General features: G+C 37.5%; 1 protein-coding gene across 7 annotated transcripts; it reads right to left on the bottom strand.

The window, feature by feature from the left end:
- Window positions 1-1084: 1084 nt before the first annotated feature.
- On the bottom strand, window positions 1085-17659 carry LOC137744800 (ubiquitin C-terminal hydrolase 13). 7 transcript variants are annotated; one of them, XM_088681464.1, is made up of 32 exons: window positions 17314-17659; window positions 17139-17243; window positions 16795-16939; window positions 16528-16685; window positions 10582-10847; window positions 10271-10486; window positions 10084-10192; window positions 9874-9989; window positions 9474-9572; window positions 8869-8978; window positions 8257-8331; window positions 7787-7865; window positions 6561-6698; window positions 6385-6462; window positions 6163-6282; window positions 5888-6010; window positions 5410-5487; window positions 5205-5293; window positions 5012-5120; window positions 4852-4920; window positions 4620-4730; window positions 4402-4457; window positions 4123-4300; window positions 3932-4033; window positions 3781-3852; window positions 3326-3391; window positions 3040-3105; window positions 2741-2830; window positions 2534-2650; window positions 2339-2413; window positions 2044-2199; window positions 1085-1969 (listed from the first exon to the last, which is right to left on the bottom strand). In XM_088681464.1, the coding sequence occupies exons 2-32, from the start codon at window positions 17143-17145 to the stop codon at window positions 1229-1231; spliced, it is 4014 nt and encodes a 1337-aa protein (XP_088537590.1). In that variant the 5' UTR covers window positions 17146-17243; window positions 17314-17659; the 3' UTR covers window positions 1085-1228. The 7 variants fall into 7 exon arrangements, with proteins under 7 accessions (XP_088537590.1, XP_088537589.1, XP_088537591.1 ...); XM_088681463.1 differs by having other exon boundaries at window positions 16795-16942; window positions 17139-17211; window positions 17294-17621; XM_088681465.1 differs by having other exon boundaries at window positions 17139-17211; window positions 17294-17621.
- Between the last annotated feature and the right edge of the window lie 2774 nt (window positions 17660-20433).

Genomic DNA, 20433 nt, shown 5'->3' with positions numbered 1-20433 from the left:
TTTCAGGAATTGATCTAACTTGAATGTATAATTGAGCTTATGCATTTTAATGATTAAATTCATGAATATCTCGACCGCATATGAATTTAATATCGTAGTGTCTTTTAGCCTCTATATTGGTATCTGTGGCAAAAAATAGGAACCTCCATGAGAAAATTTTGTAGATCGATGAATATTTTCAATCTGGATATTTATTAGATACCATAAATTATAAGTCTATTCGCGAAAGTCTAAATCAATGCCATGTACAATATTTGTTAAGATATATTTAGGGAACTATTATTAGCACTCCAAAAATCTCATTCTACACTTTGGACAAGTGTATTTTTCTTTCTAATTATAAAAAATTTGAAGTGCCAAATGAGATTTTTGGAGTGCTAATAACAATTTTCTATATTTATATACATTTTATTTTAGTTTGGAAGTTGACTTCCTTTTTTTTTCTTCTTTCTTTATTAAGTTGGGGTATCACTGACTGTGACCATGTGCAACGAGTTGTTGATTCGTTTTGAATAATCAACATTATTTCTTACAATGTCTTGGGCGTATGAATAACAGAAAGAAAACGGTCATGATACAAACTAAATATGAGCAGTACTAATTAATAAGCAACTTGTGCATGATGTTTGCTTATAACCAAGCGGTATGAAAGGACAAATGTGTATGTTTCATGTATGACTTGGAATAGTATTAGTAAAGTCACATAGGCCAATCAACTTGTTGGCAAGTGACCCTTTACCACAGTAGTGAAAAAATGTTGTGCTTTTGCATGACGGCGTGGGTTCGAATTCTGTCAGTGACCCTTTACCGCCAATATATCCAACTAGTAGTCATAACTACCCAATTGCAAGAGCAAAGCTCGACCCATCCACAACGTTGGTCTTTCCTTCATTAATTTATAAAATTGGGATTTTTTACTTCGAAGTCTAGCTTCGATTCCTTCTGCTATGAGGTAGATCAGCCACTACTCCTCCGCAAGGAAGTGTTGGTTAGACAATGTGTGGTTGTTAAACAAGGACAAAAACACAATTTTTTTCGGAGTTACCAAACGAGGAGGGGTAGGAGTGTAAACGAAAAACACCCATCAGCACAATTATCTTCCTTCCCATTCAGACTCGAGCAATGTGAGGAAACAAGCTACCTGAATTTTGCACGACGTGTTCATTTCTTTGCATGTTCATACAAACTTTTGGGCCAAGAAAGGGCTTATTCACAAAAGCAAATATTTCTAAAACTTAAAGTACTTCTTCAGTGCATCTTGTATGACGGCCCAGGTTCCAACAGAACTACACTTTTGCAATGTCAAGGTAGCCTGCCTCACAATCAAGTTTTCAGATTTTAATGAGCTATCTGCAAACCTCTGCTTAAGAGGTTCCATTTCATCCACAGCAGTTTCTAGATTCGCCATTGCCTCAGCTCGTTCTGCCTTTACTCGGACCAGTTCAGCCTCGAGTTCTGTAACCTTGGCATCATAATTGGCCACAATGTCTTTCCTCTCTTGGCATTTCTGCATGGCCAGTCCCATTTGAGTTATTATCCCTTCGTGTTCGACTCGAAAATCTTCAGCTTGGGCAAGCTCTTTTACTGCGGCCACGTACTTCGGCATTTCACCCTCCAAAGACGAAAGAAGATCCTTGAACATGGAAGTGATCGTTGAATGGATCATCCCTTGTTCAGTCACGAGTTTCAAGGCTGCTTTGAACTCCTCATAAGCCCCATTCGTGCAGAGTGTGTCTAGGCTGCTCCTTGCATAGCGGCTCACAGTGTCTAATGCAGCCAAAGCCTCTACTGATGGTCCTCTGGCTGAAGTGGACTTCAATAGATCCTCTGCAGCAGAAAGTCTTCTCAGAGTTCGATCAACTGCTGGAGAAGCAGGGCCATCCAGGTCATCATTTTGCAATTCAATTTCTCTGCTTGCTGTCTCATGGCCAACATTAGACGCCATGGACTCTAAGGTTACTTGGGCAGCCTGCATCAGAGTCCAGAGATCAGTATGAAGATTAAATTTTTTAAAAATGAATGTGGGCTCGGTCGGATTCTTACGTCTTCTTGTGGAGTTGGCTCTGCCTGGCAAATAGAGGTTGGAAAAGAAATATTTACAACAGCACTTACTTGATTTGCTGCGTGAGCCCTCTTAGGAGCTTTATCAGAGTGCTCCAACCCAAGGCAGTGCTCCCATGTGGCATAAGATTCTCTCCTCTGAGGAAAACAAAATTTCAAATGTTGGAAGTTAAAAAAGAAATCCACCTGAAATCGTGACTGCAGACATGGTTTAGATTGGCTGCAGACATAATATAAAAGAAAGGGGGACACGAGTTGCGATAGACCGTAGATACACCTGAAATCGTCTGGAAACAATAGCAGAATCCTGCAGGTACTCTGGACGACCAAGTGACAAGAATGCAAACTTCCACTGCACAACAAATGGGGAAATCGACAAGGAAGCAAAATCAAAGATCATTTATACTAGCGAAGGAACACTCTTTTCCTCTAGTGACCCCATCCCAATGAATATAAGGCATGGGTCAAGTACCTTTGAGAACTCCTCATCCGGGACTTGCAATTTCTTTTGTATCCTTTTTTTAACTTCTGCTAAAGTTTCCCCTTCATGGATAACCAATACGAAAGGTTCCCCAAAATTTTGAACTTGCTGTAAAATGTACAAATAATAAGAATATGACCGATTCGAAAAATCACAGTTTTGGGTAAAATCATCTTTAACAGTAATCAAATAGTTTACATCTACCATCTGGTTCAATACAGTAACCGTGAAGTGGAAAACATGAATCAAGCGATGATAGAGACCCAAGTTTTTCTCTTCTTCTGGAATCTGATACACAAGGAAAAAAAAAAAAAAAAAACAGACAGCTGCATGAATCCAATTCAATCCTATACAGTAGAAGGGATGTTGATCCAGAAAGTGAAAACAAACAGAATTACGAATCTTGCCCATAAAGCTATATAAAAAATTTCAAAAGAGTTAAACCAGAAACTCTTCAAAATAAAACTAAATAAAGAAGAGGGGGAAAAGGGACTTGCCTCCTCTGCACGCAAAGTCCAGTACTGGTTATTAATATTCTCAATTTTCTCACTGTTTGGGAAGATCTGAAAAAGAACACAAGGAATTATGAGTGCTACTGCTACATCAGACAAAATTACATCAGTCCTATACAGTAGAAGGGATTCATATACAATAAGATCCTGAAAATAAGCAAAAGCATCATGATACCAAATCAGCATCACAAATGAGGCATGCTACAATTACTTAAGACCAGAAAAAAAATTGCTAACATGCTGATACATCAGGCATACCAGCAGTAATTACCTTGTAGATCTTGTGATCGAAAACCTCAAGCAGTCGAAGTTCTGCATTTGGATGAGACAGCTCTACCTGTTTCAGGTACACCACACATTGAGAAAGATCCATTATAAGAAAACTGTTTAAGAGGCTGTGATAACAATTTCTACCACTTTTGTCAATTAATGATCGCCACTGCAAGTTGAATGTAATCCATTATTGGCAACTATAAAGGACAGAAAGTACAGTAACCAGTAGAAGGGAGGGAAAAGAGTAGTTTTCAATTAAAGGTCACATATTTTTTACAAGCTCTGCAGCCCTAAAGTAATGTATGATAAGCGTCATTAGCTTTCCTGAACAAAAAATGAAAAAGTAAAAACAGAGGACTTCTCATACGATTGGCAGAAATTTTTAGATGGCAAGTCATGGATAATACATGGAATGCATAGAGAGAGAGAGAGAGAGAGAGAGAGAAACTTCACCTTCGTTTTAAGTACATTAATCACATCCCCAACAATGCTCTGTTTAGGCAATCTAATACTGTGAATCTCCACCTGCAAACAAATAACACAATATTATGATGTGCACAATCGTCCACACGCAGAAGATGCAGACCAAATATTTCACATGGACCTCATCTTTTGTAGCATGATGAAAAGCAACTTTCAGATGTTTCAGATCTTGCAATTCTGGCAGGGTAATTTCAAAGACTTCATAGTACAAAATATCAGAGTTCTGTCAAAGGCAAAGCATAATTAGTACCCACACCACATGATGCTTATGAGTGAGTTAAACAACAGAGGAGACCAATACGATGCACTTACTTGATTGTAATGAGTTAACATTTCTGTTAAATGCTCTACTCCCCGATATTTGATTGGTTGGGCCCTAGGCTGTTGGGAATAGCAGTTATGTGCAGTGAGTCTGATTTTCGTAGGATCCTCCAAACCAATGTGGTGAGCTAATTTCTCCATCACATCATCATAAGTGTGTAGCTTTGACCTAGAAAAGTACAAGGAAAAAAAAACAGTTATAGCATTGGCACCAAACAATAAAACAAAGATGGACAGTCCAACTATGAGGGACAATGATTAAGTACTAACAATTCTAAACAAAAATCCTCCACCGTCGGTTTCTCCAAAGAATGGAAATGAACAATCTGTATGGCACCAAATCATTCAATATAGTTAGGTTTAACATTCAACAAAATACAAAATAAAAAAACACTGACAACAAAAGTAAAAGAACGTGAAAAACCACTAATTGAATAACGAAATCTAATTTAAACTCAAAACATAGTATAAATTTCCACAGCCTGTACCTGGCGATTGTGCACATAGTCCAAAAATGAAGGAACATCGGGGTATTTACATCCTTTGTCAATTTCAAGCGGAGTAGATTTCTGAAAGCATATAATGTCCCCATCTTCAATCTGGAAAAGCAAAGCAACAGATTAACTACCAGAACCAACAAACCTATAAAAGCATCAAATTTAAATCTTATAGCAGACACATATTTCCAATATACCAAGCATGCAATTTAGCAACAATTACCTGGCTCGACTGAAATGAGATCATCTTGTCAAGGCGTTGGCACATGACAGAAGGCTTAAACCTTATTTCCTGAATGCAGGACAAACACATATACATTCTAAATGTACGTATTTATTAAGTTTAGACACAGCTGAAGCTACAAAGTTAATGTGAAACACACCTCATAAATTTCAATTTCTTCATCAAGGGAAAAACCAGCAAGTTGATTGAACTTTGCCAAAATCTCCACTGGCTTAGTAAAACTCTTCACGAAAAGCCTGCCAACAAAACTGGAAACAGAAAAGAAACTTAAATCAGCAAACATGAGTCAAAACTCAAAAGAGAACTATTCGGCTGAGCAGAAAGAGCCATACCGTAGTTCTTGTTTCTCAGGTTCATAAAGCTTAAAAAAAAGCAGGATATCTTCCTCGGTTTTGTTAGGCAGAGAAATAGGACGTTGAATCTGGAGAATTTATACAAGCAAGAAAATATAAGAGATGATGTCTTCCATAAAGCAATTGGAACTACAATAAGCCTCAAAACACTGGTCATAACAAGAATATAGTAAAACTGGATTACCGGTCCAAACTCTACTTCCAAAAACAACTTTAGCTCCGCATTGTGCATTTTATTTGATACCCCTTCAATTTGTCCAACCTGTAAAAACACAAGGGGTCATCATTAGCTCTTCTTGGAACCAATGTACAGCTAAAACACTATCAATCATTTCAAAATCTGAGATCAAATGTTTATCACTGCCCATCAGAATTTTTTTATACTATAATAACTTCATTTAAAATGCCTCATCCAATACTGGAAGCATAATGATTATCGAAATGTAAATTAGGAACTTTTTAAATTCCAATTTCGCAAGAGAAATCGACAGTTATAAGCATACATCAATCGTTCATAAACTTGAAAACTTAGTGTCGGACGCACCAAAGTAAAATTGAGACACAATGAGAATTATGAATTACGAAAGGAACAAGGAGCTGTGCCTCCAAGTTTATGATTGTATAGAAAATCCTTTCATAGATAGGAATTGTGAAGTACATACTGATTGTGATTCTTCCAGAGGTGTCAATGTTCGAGTGGGGCGATAGGTGTAGTTTTGTCTCTTGGCCCAAATCCAGAAACGCTGAAACTGCAGTGGTATGCCAAACTCTTTTGCAACCTCCTCCTGTTAGCCATTTCCAAATTACGATTTCTAATAATTAATAAAACAGAATTCAGAATTTTTTGCTCTAAAATCACCAATCTCCCATACGCCCAAAAATGGAGTAAGGGATAAAGAACACAAAAATGCACACAAGTCAGCCTGTACTAGTGTACCTTGAAATTATTAAAGGATGTTTGTTTGTGAATATGGAATTTTCGAACTTTGTCATGATCAACAAGGTCAAAATATATATCCCTTCCAATTTGTTCTGCCAGGTCCTCATCTCGAACAACCTAAACATATCAATAAATTTTGTTATTATTTTTTTGTGTAAACCAAATACCTGTACTAGCACATCTGAAGATTCTGAACAGGGATAAACTAGAAAGCTTTACCTCAATAATAGTGTAGTGGTGTGCTTGTTCCTTAAATCTCTCTTTCTTCTCTTTCTCTTGTTCTTTTTTCAATCTTATCTGAAATGAATCATAGAAAAAAGGTTCAGCCCCTTAGTCCGACACTGGAATCCAGAACCTATACTACCATTAACTAGAAGTAAAGACAAGCATTTTACCTTCAGATGTTCGGCTATGTCTTTCTCATCCACATTACATATTACTTTGTCCTTATCACAGTCCCGTACATACACAAGCATGTATGCATCTGAGTATCTTGTCAATTTGAAAGGAGTATTATTGAAGTCAGGACTGGTCTGTAGCAACCGTTGGAAAGAAAACAACAATAGGTCAGTTTGGGGGCGTTTGTTTGCCCTCACTAACTCGGACTGGATTGGACTGGACTAGCTATTAGTCCAATACTGTGTTTGTTCCATGCTGAGACTAACATTAATGAGACTAAAGGGGACTAGCATGGACAAAACCCTTCACTAAGAGGTCTTAGTAAGACCCCCAAATAACCATGGGACTAGCTAAGACTATCCTCTATTTCTCGTCCTTGTCATGCTCAACGACCACTCCCGACAGAATCCTCGTCATCGCCGGTCACCTAGATCAATCATTAACTTCCCGACTCTCTTTCAGATCCATTTCACAACCAACTTTCATATAAAATATACCAAATTGAAGCTGGGAGTGACAAGATTACGATTTTACTTGAATCGAGGCCAAAATGTGGTCGAATGTGGCCGGAAAATGGCCTGGAAGTCTCGGCCTGTTTGGGCTTCTTCAAATCCATGAAAAATTCGAGCATGCAAAGCTAAGATCTCGGTCCAGGGATGGTGATGAATTTTTTGGCGGTGCTAACTTCATCCAATTTAATGAGGGTTGGCCAAAAAACACATCGGGAAACCTGCAACTCGTCGGGAAAATTGGAGCCGTGAGGTTCCGTTTGAACAACGCATAGCTAGAGAGGAAGGGAGGACAGAGAAATAGAGACTGGAATCAATAAGGAGTTTGACCAGGAATGAGAAAGAGACATGAATTGAGAGGTCCGACAGGAAAAAAAGAGGGAGAGGGTGGGACGATGAGAGAAGAGGAAAAGAGTGGGACGGAAATGGTAGGAAAAGATGGAGAAAAAGATAAGATCATAATAAAATATTAATAATTTATATATTAAATAAAATAATATTAGAATTTGTTATTCTCCAGCTTCTTAGTTTAATACTGCACCAAACGCTTCACTAAGTTAGTCCAGTTTAGTCTAGTCTAAGCCAGTCCAGCTTAGTCCTTGAAGCTAATCCAGTCCGAGATAGTCCGGCACAACAAACGCCCCCTTTGAGAATTAAGTAACCTTAAAATAAGGAGAATTATAGCAGTTGGGATACAGCCAAAAATAAACTACCTCATCCTCACCACCATATTGCTCTTCTAAAGCCCTCTTCACATCCTCTTTTGTCACACATTTATCACCAAACTTGTACCTAAAACAAGATATGACAAATTACATCAACACATATGAAATGCATGCACAAGAACACTCAGTCATGCACAAAAATCCAAATAAGGAAATGCAAACTTCAAAGTATTACTTGAAAAAATAAAATAAATATAAGTTATAACAAAACAGATGCTTTCTTTAAAGTTCTCGAACGGGCAGTCAGGTAACCAAGTTATGGTGTCAAAGTCCATCGGGAAAGCAATGTAAGAAATATAGACTCCAATAAACCAAGTTATTTGAATAAGGAGTAACAAAGAAAAGTAAGAAGCAAAGCAAAAGAGTAGTGCGAGAGAATGTCTGTCTCGTGGTCGTGTGTTTTTTGTGTGTGAGACTGCAAACAATTACAGAGAGAATCGATTCCAGGAGATCCGTACCACTGGTCTGAAAGGGTTGGTCTGATGAAAGCATGGTAATGTCCACCATGAACCCCACCACTATGAACCAAGACACTGCAACAGCAGAAAATTATCTTAGTAAGTAACCAATTACAACGTAAAAATTTGAAGCTCCACACAACATGAAGAGCACCAAACAGGCAGATGAAAAAGCAGGTTCGAATAACCGTCTTCAGATATTCATTAGGATTTTTTAAAAGGATAAATTAAACATGAAACTTTTTTCATAATCCCACCCAATCAACTAATACTACAGAGGCACAATGCTTCAATTGCTGTAGGCATGAAAGAACTTTGATAACTAAAGAGACTCCTAGACATCATGAATGACCATGGATCAATAGTTATATAACACAGATTCAACTTCAATGGGAAAATTTGATCTATCCATGTCATATGATATCATGAATGACCATGGAGATATCATATGTCAAGGAGAAGCAAAATTGATTATGTTACACTCGGTAAAGAATGCTATGCACAGAGTGCATACAAAGGTCTAGAAAGTAATATTCATTGAAATAACATGCCGAATTTAGGAAACAGATGAACCATATTATATCGTGCAAAAGTGCAAGGCAAAATAGATACCTATGAAGAGTGTAGAGGTTGCGAACACTCTTATCTGATTCAGGTGATAGATATTTTCCATTCTCCCTATCAAGGTCAAGTTGAAGAGGAAATTCATAGCGATCATTTATCTGCCAAAAACAAATAATACAACATTCTTACCATGACAGTTTATTTGCGTTCCATTTAAAAAATATCACTGTCACATGAACAAACATACCCAAGACGTAAAATCAAATTTCATTAGCATATATAACTTTGAATAAAAACAATCCACTAGATTGAGAATGTTCAACTAAAAGGGGGGACAAAACAAAACTGAAAAACAATGAGGATTTTAAAATAAAATAATAAAATAAAAAAAGGAGCAAAAAGAAGCATATACATGGCATTTGATCGGTCTTTCAGCATTCAATCATAAAACAAAAATTAAAATCAAAATTAGATTCTAACCATTAGGCAAAGACAAGTCCTTCACCTGAACTTATAAAATTTGCAGAAAAAAATTTACATGCTACAGTTTTGTTTTCAACTAAGAAGCTTTGTAGTAAAGCGTTACACTTTCAATGTTTCATGTAATAAAACATGCAGATGAAGCAGGAGGAAGATGAGCTTCCAGTACAAACCTTAACCGTAGTGTCCTGCATAAAATCATATTCAAATCGCTTTAGCTGAAGTTGAAGAACAGGAGGGAAGTCAATAAACAGGACATCCTTCTTAGCATCCTGGAATAAACATCCAAAATATTCCTTGAGAACAATATTTTAAATTTTTAATATCAAAGAAATATATGTAAGAATACTGGCTTCAGCAAGTGATTTAATGAAAAGACAAAACTAAGGACGGCATCCAATCAGAACCTAAAATATAACGTTGTGAGAACCATATATTAAAAATCTAAGTGGAAGAGGAAATAATGTAAGACCACCAGTTTTGTAGAGTGGTTTGTGGAAGGAAACAACTAATAGCAGCCTCAGATTAGAATCACAGTATAAATGCAGTCACCAATGGAATTCGGTAATTAACCTGCAAACCGAGTTCTTCGGAGTGGTATTTGTTGTCACCCTCAAGACGTTTAACTTCCACAAACTTACTAAAAGAAGCATAAACATCCTGACAGCCTTTCACATCAAGCTGGAGGTCTGCAAAGAAATAAGAAGAAACCAGCAGCATGCATTGACATTCACAAACTACTTCACACTCTTTAACACTTTAAATCGTGCCAGAAAATATTACCATAAAATGATTCTTTCCATGTAGATTTGTAGTCCACATTGAAGCATTCAATGTAATTCCTGTAATGTCCTTCAAATAACTGTTGTATTGTACCCTCCACAATAGTTCCCTTGACCCAAAGAACAATTATCAGAATGAAAATGAAACACAAACTATACTCATGGAAAAAACTGAAACATTCCCATACCTTCATTTTATCTTCAAGCTTTTCAATAAGAACTCTATTAAGTTCCGGCGGGTCATGTTTCATAAACAAATCATGTGTGGGACCAAAAGACTGGGTCAATTCTTTAGTTGCAACACTGCTTTCACTGTATTGAAGTTTATAGAATAAACGTTGTAGTGCCAAAGGGATGCTTCCTGAAGGCATGCCATCCTCAGTTGTCGGCACATGATGCACACACTGGTAATTAACTCCAACATTAAGATCTTGCATATAAAATTCAAAAGACAATTCATGTTTAGCTTACAGTAACAACAGGAGATCACGTAAACAACCTTTCTGAAGTATGGTATATGGTACCAGGTCTGGAGTAGAGAATTCATATGACCATTTGCTCCCTGATTCTTGAGCCCAACATAACCAGTTTCCTTTTTCGAGTCATATGACCCGTAATCAAGAACCTTAGAGACAGAAATCTCAGCTTCAACCACAACTGTATCGTTCACCAGATATCCCCTATGCTGGCCATAAAGATCACCAAGAAGCATGAATGAAGTGAATCCCCAGTCACTTTCTCTTGCATTGAACTGGTGTTGTGTGTCTGCAATATCATACAACAATCAAGGACAAAGGTCTTAAAAACGTCTAGAATACGATTCAGTTTGTTCGGTTCTTGTTAAACAGCATTTCAAATTATCGTTCTGCAACATAGGCCACACAAACATAATACAATTTGTTAAAATATTTGAACTTCAATTCTCCAATTTTAATAAGGTAGCCAGACCCGCCTCATGCTCATCCCTTAATAAATGGAAACCCTTGATTTAGTTAGCCTTTTCATTAACTAGAGTTCTTGCTTAATTGCACACAGTTTCTAAGTAAATTCTAAAGAAACAGAAAACTTTCTCTGTAAGTTTTCTGATTGTATTGAATGAATAAATCAGTTACACAGATGGGAATATATATAGCCTTAGCTAGCTTAGGCTAGTTACAAGAATACCCTCAACTATCTTAACTAATTACAGTAACTAACAGAACTATTGACATTTAGCTTTATCATACTATTTAACAGTAACTACATTGGATGACTTGTCATTTGCCCTATTACACCCCCTCAAGGTAAAGGAGGAATCTTCACTGATTCCAATTGGAAGCTTGGAACAGAGAAAAGAGAACCTGCTCTTAGACAAAGATTTGGTGTGAAGATCAGCCAATTGGTCTTCACTACAAACATATTGAACTTTGATGAGATTTGCAAGAACCAACTCCCGGATATAGTGAGAGTCAATCTCAACATGCTTGGTTCGAGCATGAAAAATAGGATTAGAGGCTAAAGAGATTGCAGAGATATTATCACACCATAGTGTAGGTAGTGTAGGAAGAGGGAAATGAAGATCTTTGAGAATTTTGTAAACCCAAGTGAGTTCTGCTGCAGTATGGGCTAAAGAACGATATTCAGCTTCTGTAGAGGAACGAGCAACAATGCTTTATTTCTTTGCACTCCAACTGATGAGATTAGAGCCAAGAAAAACACAATATCCACTGGTGGAACGCTTGTCAAATGTGCAGCCAGCCCAATCAGCATCAGAGTAAGCTGAAAGAGCGATAGGACCTTTAGTAAACCATAAACCATGAGAAATAGAGCCTTTAAGAAATCTGAGAACCCTTTTTGCTGCTTGAAGATGTTGTTCTCTTGGAGCATGCATAAACTGACATATTTGATTAACAGCAAATGCAAGATCCGGTCGAGTCCGAGTGAGATATTGTAATCCACCAACTATAGAACGGTATTCAGTGGGATTGGATAAGAGAGGCCCACTGTGGTCCAGTTTCTGAGACCCGAGAGGAGTGCAACAAGGTTTGGCACCTTCCGTATTTGTTTTCTTGAGGAGATCAAGTAAGTACTTGGTCTGATTGAGAAAGAGGCCATTGGGAGATCTGTGAACTTCCAATCCCAAGAAATAGTGTAAAGGACCAAGATCTTTCACTGGAAACTGAGTGCTAAGTTGCTGGATAAACTGTTTACAGAGTTGAGAATTGGGGCCAGTAACTAGAATATCATCCACATAAACAAGAACAATGACTAACTGAGGTCCATTAAGGACAAACAAAGAAGCATCAGATTGGAATTGGTGAAACCCAAGTGTATGAAGGGCTTGAAACAATTTATCAAACCAAGCGCGAGGAGCTTGTTTAAGACCATATAAGGATTTCTTCAGCTTGCAAACAAAATGGGAAGAGTTGGAATAAAAAAAAACCTGGGGGTTGTTGCATGTAAACATCTTCCTTTAAGTCTCCATGAAGGAAGGCATTGCTAATGTCCAATTGATTCAAGAACCAATTATATTGGACAGCAAGTGTAAAAAGAATTCGAATGGTAACAGGTTTAGCAACAGGACTGAAGGTTTCTTGAAAGTCAACTTCTTCTTGCTGATGAAAGCCCTTTGCCACCAAGCCGGCTTTGTGTTTGTCAAGAGTGTCATCCGGATTTTTCTTGACCCGGAAAACCCATTTACAACCAACTACATTCTGAGAAGGATGAGGAGGAACAAGAGACCAAGTTCCTGTGGAGATTAAAGCATTATATTCAGCTTGCATGGCAGCTCTCCAGTGAGCATGCTTTGATGCTTGCAAATAAGTACTAGGAACAAAGTCAAGATCAACAGGAAGTGGATGTTTAGTTGCTGAATAAGCTCGAGACTTGTATATTCCAGCCTTAGATCTTGTAATCATAGGATGTGTATTCCCATAAATTGGTGGATGACTTGGCTGAATAGGCACTAGAGAAGAATTACTGAGAGAGACAGAACTGGAAGAACTGTGAGAATGATCCACTGACTGAGTGCATGAAGGAACCTCAGGTGGAGGTGAGATCTGAGAAATAGGAGTAGGTACAAAAGGACTTGGTGATTCTGAAGAGGTACTAGTGGAAGGAGAATTGGAGAAATATTTGCGGAAGTGAAGATCCAAGGATGGAGAATATGCTGGAGATGAAGTCTCTGAATTGGAACTGTGACTCAGCAGGGACTTGAATGGATAAGATTGTTCATCAAAGACAACATGTCGAGATATGTAGATCCGATTTGTCACGGGATCAAGACACCTATAGCCTTTATGTTGTAGACTATATCCCAAAAACACACAACTTTTGCTTTTAGCATCCAGTTTGCTGGGAATGTAAGGCTTAAGCCAGGGATAACATTGACAGCCAAAAACTTTCAGTTTAGAGTAATCTGGGTGTTGTTTGTAGAGAAGTTCCCAAGGAGACTTTGTAAGACCAGAAATAGGAAACCTATTAATAAGATATATGGCAGTGGAGAAGGCTTCAACCCAAAACACTTGAGGAACATGAGAGGCAACAAGTAATGTTCGAGCTGTCTCAATAAGATGTCGATGCTTCCTCTCTGCACAACCATTTTGTTCAGCAGTATGTGGACAACTAAATTGATGTAATATACCATGTGCACGAAGAAAAGAAGCAAGGGAGTGACTGGTGAATTCACCCCCTGAATCTGAGCGCAGAACCTTGATTTTATTTCCACTGAAATTTTCTACATAGCTTTTGAAAGTAACAAATGTAGAAAATACTTCAAATTTGGACTTCAATGGAAAAAACCAACTATATTTGCTAAAGTCATCAACAAGAATGAGGTAATACTTGAAACCACTATTAGATGTAACAGAGGCAGGTCCCCAGAGATCATAATGCAAAAGTTGAAGACTTTGAGTTGTTGATGAACAAGCCACTCCAAAAGGAAGCTTGTGGTTCTTAGCAAGTGCACAATCTGAGCAGAAAAAATCAACACTCTTCTTGCCTTGTAGTGCAAGATTATTGGTAGATATAACCCTTCTAAAAATGGAGGAAGAAGGATGTCCAAGGCACTTGTGCCATAGTGTGACAGGTGCTTTGATGCTAAGAAGAGCTGAGGGAGAAGTATTGAGACTGGTGGAACCTTGGAAAGGATAGAAACCATCCCTAAAAGGGCCGTGCAAAAGCATCTTCCCAAAATGCGATCCTTGACAGTGGATCCATAAGGGTCAAGAGTCAATGAACAGTTATTATCCTTAAGAAACTGATAAGCAGACAGGAGATTGTGTTTCATGAAAGGAACATGTAAAACATTGTTCAGTGTAAAGGAATTATGTGGAGTGTGCAAAGATGATGAACCAATATGATGAATAGACAATCCTTTACCATTGCCAATGTAGACTTTGTCCTCTCCAGTGTAGGGAGTAGGAGAAGAAATATTGGCTACATCATTGGTGATGTGGGAAGTGGCGCCAGAGTCAATTAACCAGGGCTGAGATGGTTTGACTGAATGATGCGCACACATAGCAGCAAGTTTGGCTGGAGGAATTCGACCACAAATGTCCGGATTCATACGATCAAAGCAGTCAATTGCCTCATGAAATGTAGAACCACAGATCTAACAAGGAACCTTGAAGGTGGAAGAACCTTGATAATGGCAAGATCCTTGATAATTTCGATTGCGACGATTTGTAGGTAAAGTACCACGAGAATTATGAAAATTGCGACTGCTGCGATTGGAAGAGAAATTACCTCGAGATGGCTTACCACGATTTGAGTTAAACCGAGAAGCAGAGTGAAGTGGTTGATTTTGAGCAGCAAAGGCAGATGGAGTAGGAAGCAGGGGAGGTTGAAAGTGTACGGAAAATGCTTGAAAAGGCTCAGTAGCAGAAGATGGAATAATAGGCCGGCGGCGAGCCATAGACAACTCTTTGGTGAGTAAGAGACCATGGAGCTCATCAAGAGATGTAGAAGATAACCGCAACATGATTGAATCAATAAAGGATTCGAATTCATCAGGCAATCCATGAAGTGTAGCAGCAATTAGGTCACAATCGGACACTGAGGCACCAACAACTTGCAAGGAATCAACAATTTCCTTCATTTGTTGAAGATAATCAGAGATGGATTGAGAGCCTTTCTGAATTGATTGGAGTCGCGATCACAATTGGTGAATGTGAGCCTCCGAAACTCCACCAAAGCGCTGTTCAAGCTTCACCCAGAGCTCGCGAGAAGAAGAAACACCAACTGTGAATGGAATGATTTCTTCGGAGAGGGTAGAATTAAGCCAAATCAAAAGATTTTGATCCTTTTCATACCAATCCTCAAAGGTAGGGTTCATCGAGTGATTAGGCAGGAATGGCGAAGGACAAATCTCAGTGCCATCAATGATACCAAGAAGTTTGTATCGGCGGAGAATGGGAGCAAACAGTGCTCGCCATGGCAAATAGCTGGATCATTTCAGCTTGATCGGAACCATACTGCCAATGTTCTAAATCGTAAGAGAGGTATACGAGTTCAAAGGACTGGGATTAGAGGAAGAATTAGGGTTTTGGACCGAAGGAGAGATGATCGGAGAAGACGATCCAGTTGGTGGCGAGTCAAATTGAGCAGCCATATCTTGAAGAGATCAAGATTCAAGAGAGATCGAAGACAAAAAGGCAAAGAATCAGAGAGAAGCGATCAAGAAGCGATCGATTTGTCGAGCGGAAGAGAAGGTCGGTGCTGGGAAGAAGAATGGCGTGATACCATAAAGAAACAGAAAACTTTCTCTGTAAGTTTTCTGATTGTATTGAATGAATAAATCAGTTACACATATGGGAATATATATAGCCTTAGCTGCCTTAGGCTAGTTACAAGAATACCCTCAACTATCTTTACTAATTACAGTAACTAACAGAACTATTTACATTTAGCTTTATCATACTATTTAACAGTAACTACATTGGATGACTTGTCATTTGCCCTATTAAATTCTTCCTGTTTCTAACTTTCTACTTTTATTTTTAATCAATATTTGACATCTAGATGCCTAAAAGGACTAATCTATTGGTTTTCAACTGACTTCTAACATCTGTTGGTACGTTTTACTCCATAATTTTTCTATTCCTTTTTCTCAAACTACAAAAATCCCAAAACAAGGTCACCATGGGCATAGTCAGTGGTGCCGCTGCCGTGAGCCAAATTTATAGTTTTGATTTTCCAACGAATAAAATTAGAATTAAGAGCTCACCATAACAAGATTAGGGTGACTAATCAGATATTGATTGAGTTCAAATTGCATCACCCAAGAACTATGAAGTTGAAAGCCAATACATTCATTTCAAGGATAATAAGTTCTAATTAACAGCCTTGGGTGTCCATGACTACCAACGACAATCAAAGCTCTTAATGAAAGAAAAAAGAAAACGATATCCAGGCAAAAGCACATAATTGAATGCTAAAAGGAAATAAGACTAATAAAGGAATCTACCCTTTCTTATTGAGTACTTGGGATGGATCTGATTTACTGCTGCCAAGCTGAAGTGCGCATATCTACTCCACCCATATGGCAACGTCCCGGAATCTGCCACATCCAAATACATTGACAAGTAGTCCACATTGTTTCCTTTGGGAAATATTAGTATCCGCCTGATCAAACATACCAAAAGCAATTCAAAATCCAATCGCCAAGATGCAAATATAAGCCAAACTTAAGCAGCATAAATCAGTTTTTGACATCTGGTAGGCGAGAAAATACCATTTATAGCCGCCAACAACGAACATGTCAGAGTAGTGCTTCTTGGTGTTCAACCTAGTAAAGTTCTCAATTGTCCAAGTGAATTTCATCACTGGAGGATCCTCCACTGGCTGACTATCAACTGTACAAGCCGGCTCAACTTGGGCTACTAGCAACACACCAAATACCATAAATTTCAAAACAACAAAACCAACACACTAAAGAAAATGCAATCACTTGCCCTCTAATCAAACCCTTGACGCCAAATTCGCACAAAAATCAATTCTTTCAGATTAGGCAACACCGTAAACACAAACTTAAGAAATTCAAACAGTAAATCATCGAAAAATTGCTAAAAATTAAACCTTCCATAGGCTCAGGGCCTTCGACCAAATCCGAGTACGGCACAAGTATCTCTTCGTCCTCCTGCTGCTGCTGCTGCTAACAAAATAAACAACTTCGTCCTCCTGCTGCTAACAAAATAAACAAAAATCAGAGCTCTGATCAAGAAAAACCTAACCAGAGGGTCGCGTGCGTTACTTTTCGCAGGCAAATGACGGTATGTGATCTTTCCTCGTACACTGGTAATCAAGCTTTTGTTCAAGTGGGTGATGTGCTGGATTCTCCCACTTTCATACAATCCAGCACTCAGTGCGGAAAGGTATCTAAACTAATTAACAAAATTTTCTTTGTGAACCAAAAAAGCGTGAAAAGCGATTCAGTCTTTTTATCACAAAATAAAGTTATAGATGTAATTCCGCACAAAGAGAAATGCTAAGGAAAATTCTCCCAAAATAAGACTCTCGTAAGCAGCTCTTTCAGCTCATGTGTTTATGGACTCTTAGCTATTAAGTTTTCTTTACCATTGGTCCTACCAAGATAGAATGAGGATAGTTGCCGACTCTGTCTCCTATAAATAGCTTCCACCCTTCTCAATTTTATGCACATTATTTATCAACCTTTTCCCCTCTTTATCATGTTGCATGCAGCCATGCAAAGTGTCAATTTATATACATATGTATACCTGTGTGTGTGTATGTATAGAGGGAGATTAGAATACAAAAGAGTGGAAGAAATACATGATGATTTAGGAGTGATCAAGGAACTTGCTTAAGTACATGGAGTTTAGTTATTTCGGTAGTGACATGAATAAGTGTGGATGCAAATTTCCGCCTTCTTTTTCTTTGACGAAAATGCACCTACAAAATAATAATATTTAAGATTAAGGCCAAAAGTCTCACGCGTCCACGATGAATGGGGCTTTGGGCGAAGAATCTCATATGGCAAAATTAGAATTTGAAAGAAAAAGTGTTTTGGAATTTTTTGGGAGAGAATGAACTTGCATTTTGGTGTGAAGATGGGACTATATATAAGGATGTGGCCGGCCCTATTTGGAGAAATAGGAACCAGCCACTTATGGTGTTATTTTGAATATAATTGCAAGATTTTATGTCAAAGAATATATTGCAATTAATTTGGTAATTAATCCCAGTTTGAAAAGAATAATTAGGAGTTACCTTGTGGGTGAGGATTTGATGAGGAGTGATGAGAGGGTTTTGAATAAATATCATTTTGATCATCTTTGACCTTGATTAAGCCGCTATTGTCTGTTGCATGCGCATGAGAATCCCGGTGTGCCTCAAGGGTAATTTTATCTTTTTACCCAAAAGTTCCCGTGTCGCCTCCATAATTTTGTTAATTATTTTTGGCTCCACAATAAGTACGTGGAGCTTAGCTATTCCAGTAGTGACATGGCTCTTTGTTTTAGCTTTGGAATCTAGGTATGGGAAATAAGGCAGACCTTTACGGAAATTGATTTTATTAAATTTCGTGAAGTGTTATAATATTCTTGGTTTTTTTGGTTGATTAATGTGATTGGATATTAATTAGTTAATTGCTTCAATTAAGTGTTTACTTGTTATTGGTTATGGAATTATTGATGGAATGCTATTCGTTGAGAATATATTGTGATACATGCGAAAGATGAAATGACATTATTTGTGCGTAACTCATGTTGTGAGATGTAGTTGGAACTTCAATGTTGAGATTGGAATTCGGGAAATGAGGGTAGTTGGAAAGGATGTTTTGTGTAATTGAATCTATTCATTGTGAAACCAATTCCAGGCGAGCCCGGTGTGCACATTAGAATAAGTTGTCGATGTGGGTGATTTGGGCTGGAGATCAATGAATTAGATAAGATGACTAGTAAAAGGAGTTTATGAACTTGGGATACTATATGGGGGTTAGTTTTTATAATAGAACATTCGAACCACCATTGCAGTGGTAAAGTGCATGGTATGGGACGTGCATGTCCGTGTTTTTTATTATACAAATTAATGGGTGTAGCTGAAGAGGTTGGATTGCAGACAAGCATTGTTATCAAGAATAATTTGATATTTGGCTATATGATTTCATAACACTTAATTTAATATTGTCAATTTACTGTGATAAGGTTATGTCATTGATAGCTCATCCCTCTATTGTTATGCAGGTTTACGAACTAGACATTCAAGAGGGTAGGCAGGATGAGATCAGATTAGATGTGAGAATAGAATGTTTATTCATTTATTTACTGTAAGTTGTAAAGAATTCTTGATTTGTTTAAGAATCATGAGTTATTTTTATAAGAGGAATTTATTTTTTTCAATTTTCTTTTATTTATTGAGCTTTTAACTCACATTTCGGATTCATGTTCGAATTTTTATTACCGACCCCAGGTCCGGGACGTAACAACCATTTTTGCAGAATCAGTTTAATCCGTCGTCGACCATTTTTGTAGAATCAGTTTGTATATTTTGAACAAAATTACATGCAAGTCATTAGTCCAACCCATCAACCATTTTTGCGAAATCATTATCAAATACATGTATAATCAGTTTGTATACTTTTTAGTAGATTCAATTTGTATAGTTTTAGTATAATCAAAACTTTCAAGAAAATTACATGCATGCCATCAATCCAACCATTCATCGACAATTTTTTGTAGTATCAGTTTAAAATATATTTAAAATTAGTTTTTTTTTTTAAGAAAAACAAAATATTTTTAGTAGAACCGATTTAACATTTGGTCATTCACTTAACCTCACTTAAGAGTTTTACTCCTGTCAAACTTTTTTTAATTGGAATCTAACTTTTTTTATTGGAATAAAGTCATTCACTTAACCTCACTTAAGAGTTCAACTCCTATCAAACTTTTTTTTAATTGGAAATCTAACCTTTTTTTTTATCCGAAATCCAATCATGTTCTCTCTAAAATAAATCAAAAATAATAAATCAAAAGCATCTGTAGCTTTTCATCTTCTTCCCAAATATTCTTTTCACCTTGCCGTTCAATATCATGTATTGAATGATGGTGTACAATATCATCATCTGTTCACCATCTGCCTCCATCATCACTGCCATGTCCCAAGCTACCTGATGTAATGACAATAATCGAATTGAAATAAACAGAGCTCTTATATTTCCAGGCCTTGCAGACCAACGGGTGGGCATTTCACAGATCCGGTGGTGATGATGTCAGCCGTATAATTGGAATATGTGAAATGTACCTTGTTTTATATAAAATGCATCCATTCTTTTATATAAAATTCATTCAATTTTTTTCCTAATCCATTATATAAACTTATGCGGGTCCATTATATTTCGTTGATTGGAGATTGT

The sequence above is a fragment of the Pyrus communis genome, chromosome 12, assembly GCF_041283825.1.
Source record: "Pyrus communis isolate YQ-2024b chromosome 12, ASM4128382v1, whole genome shotgun sequence".
Taxonomy (NCBI): domain Eukaryota; kingdom Viridiplantae; phylum Streptophyta; class Magnoliopsida; order Rosales; family Rosaceae; genus Pyrus; species Pyrus communis.
The sequence above is the reverse complement of the archived record's forward strand: the minus strand, read 5'-3'. Positions and strand labels throughout refer to the sequence as shown.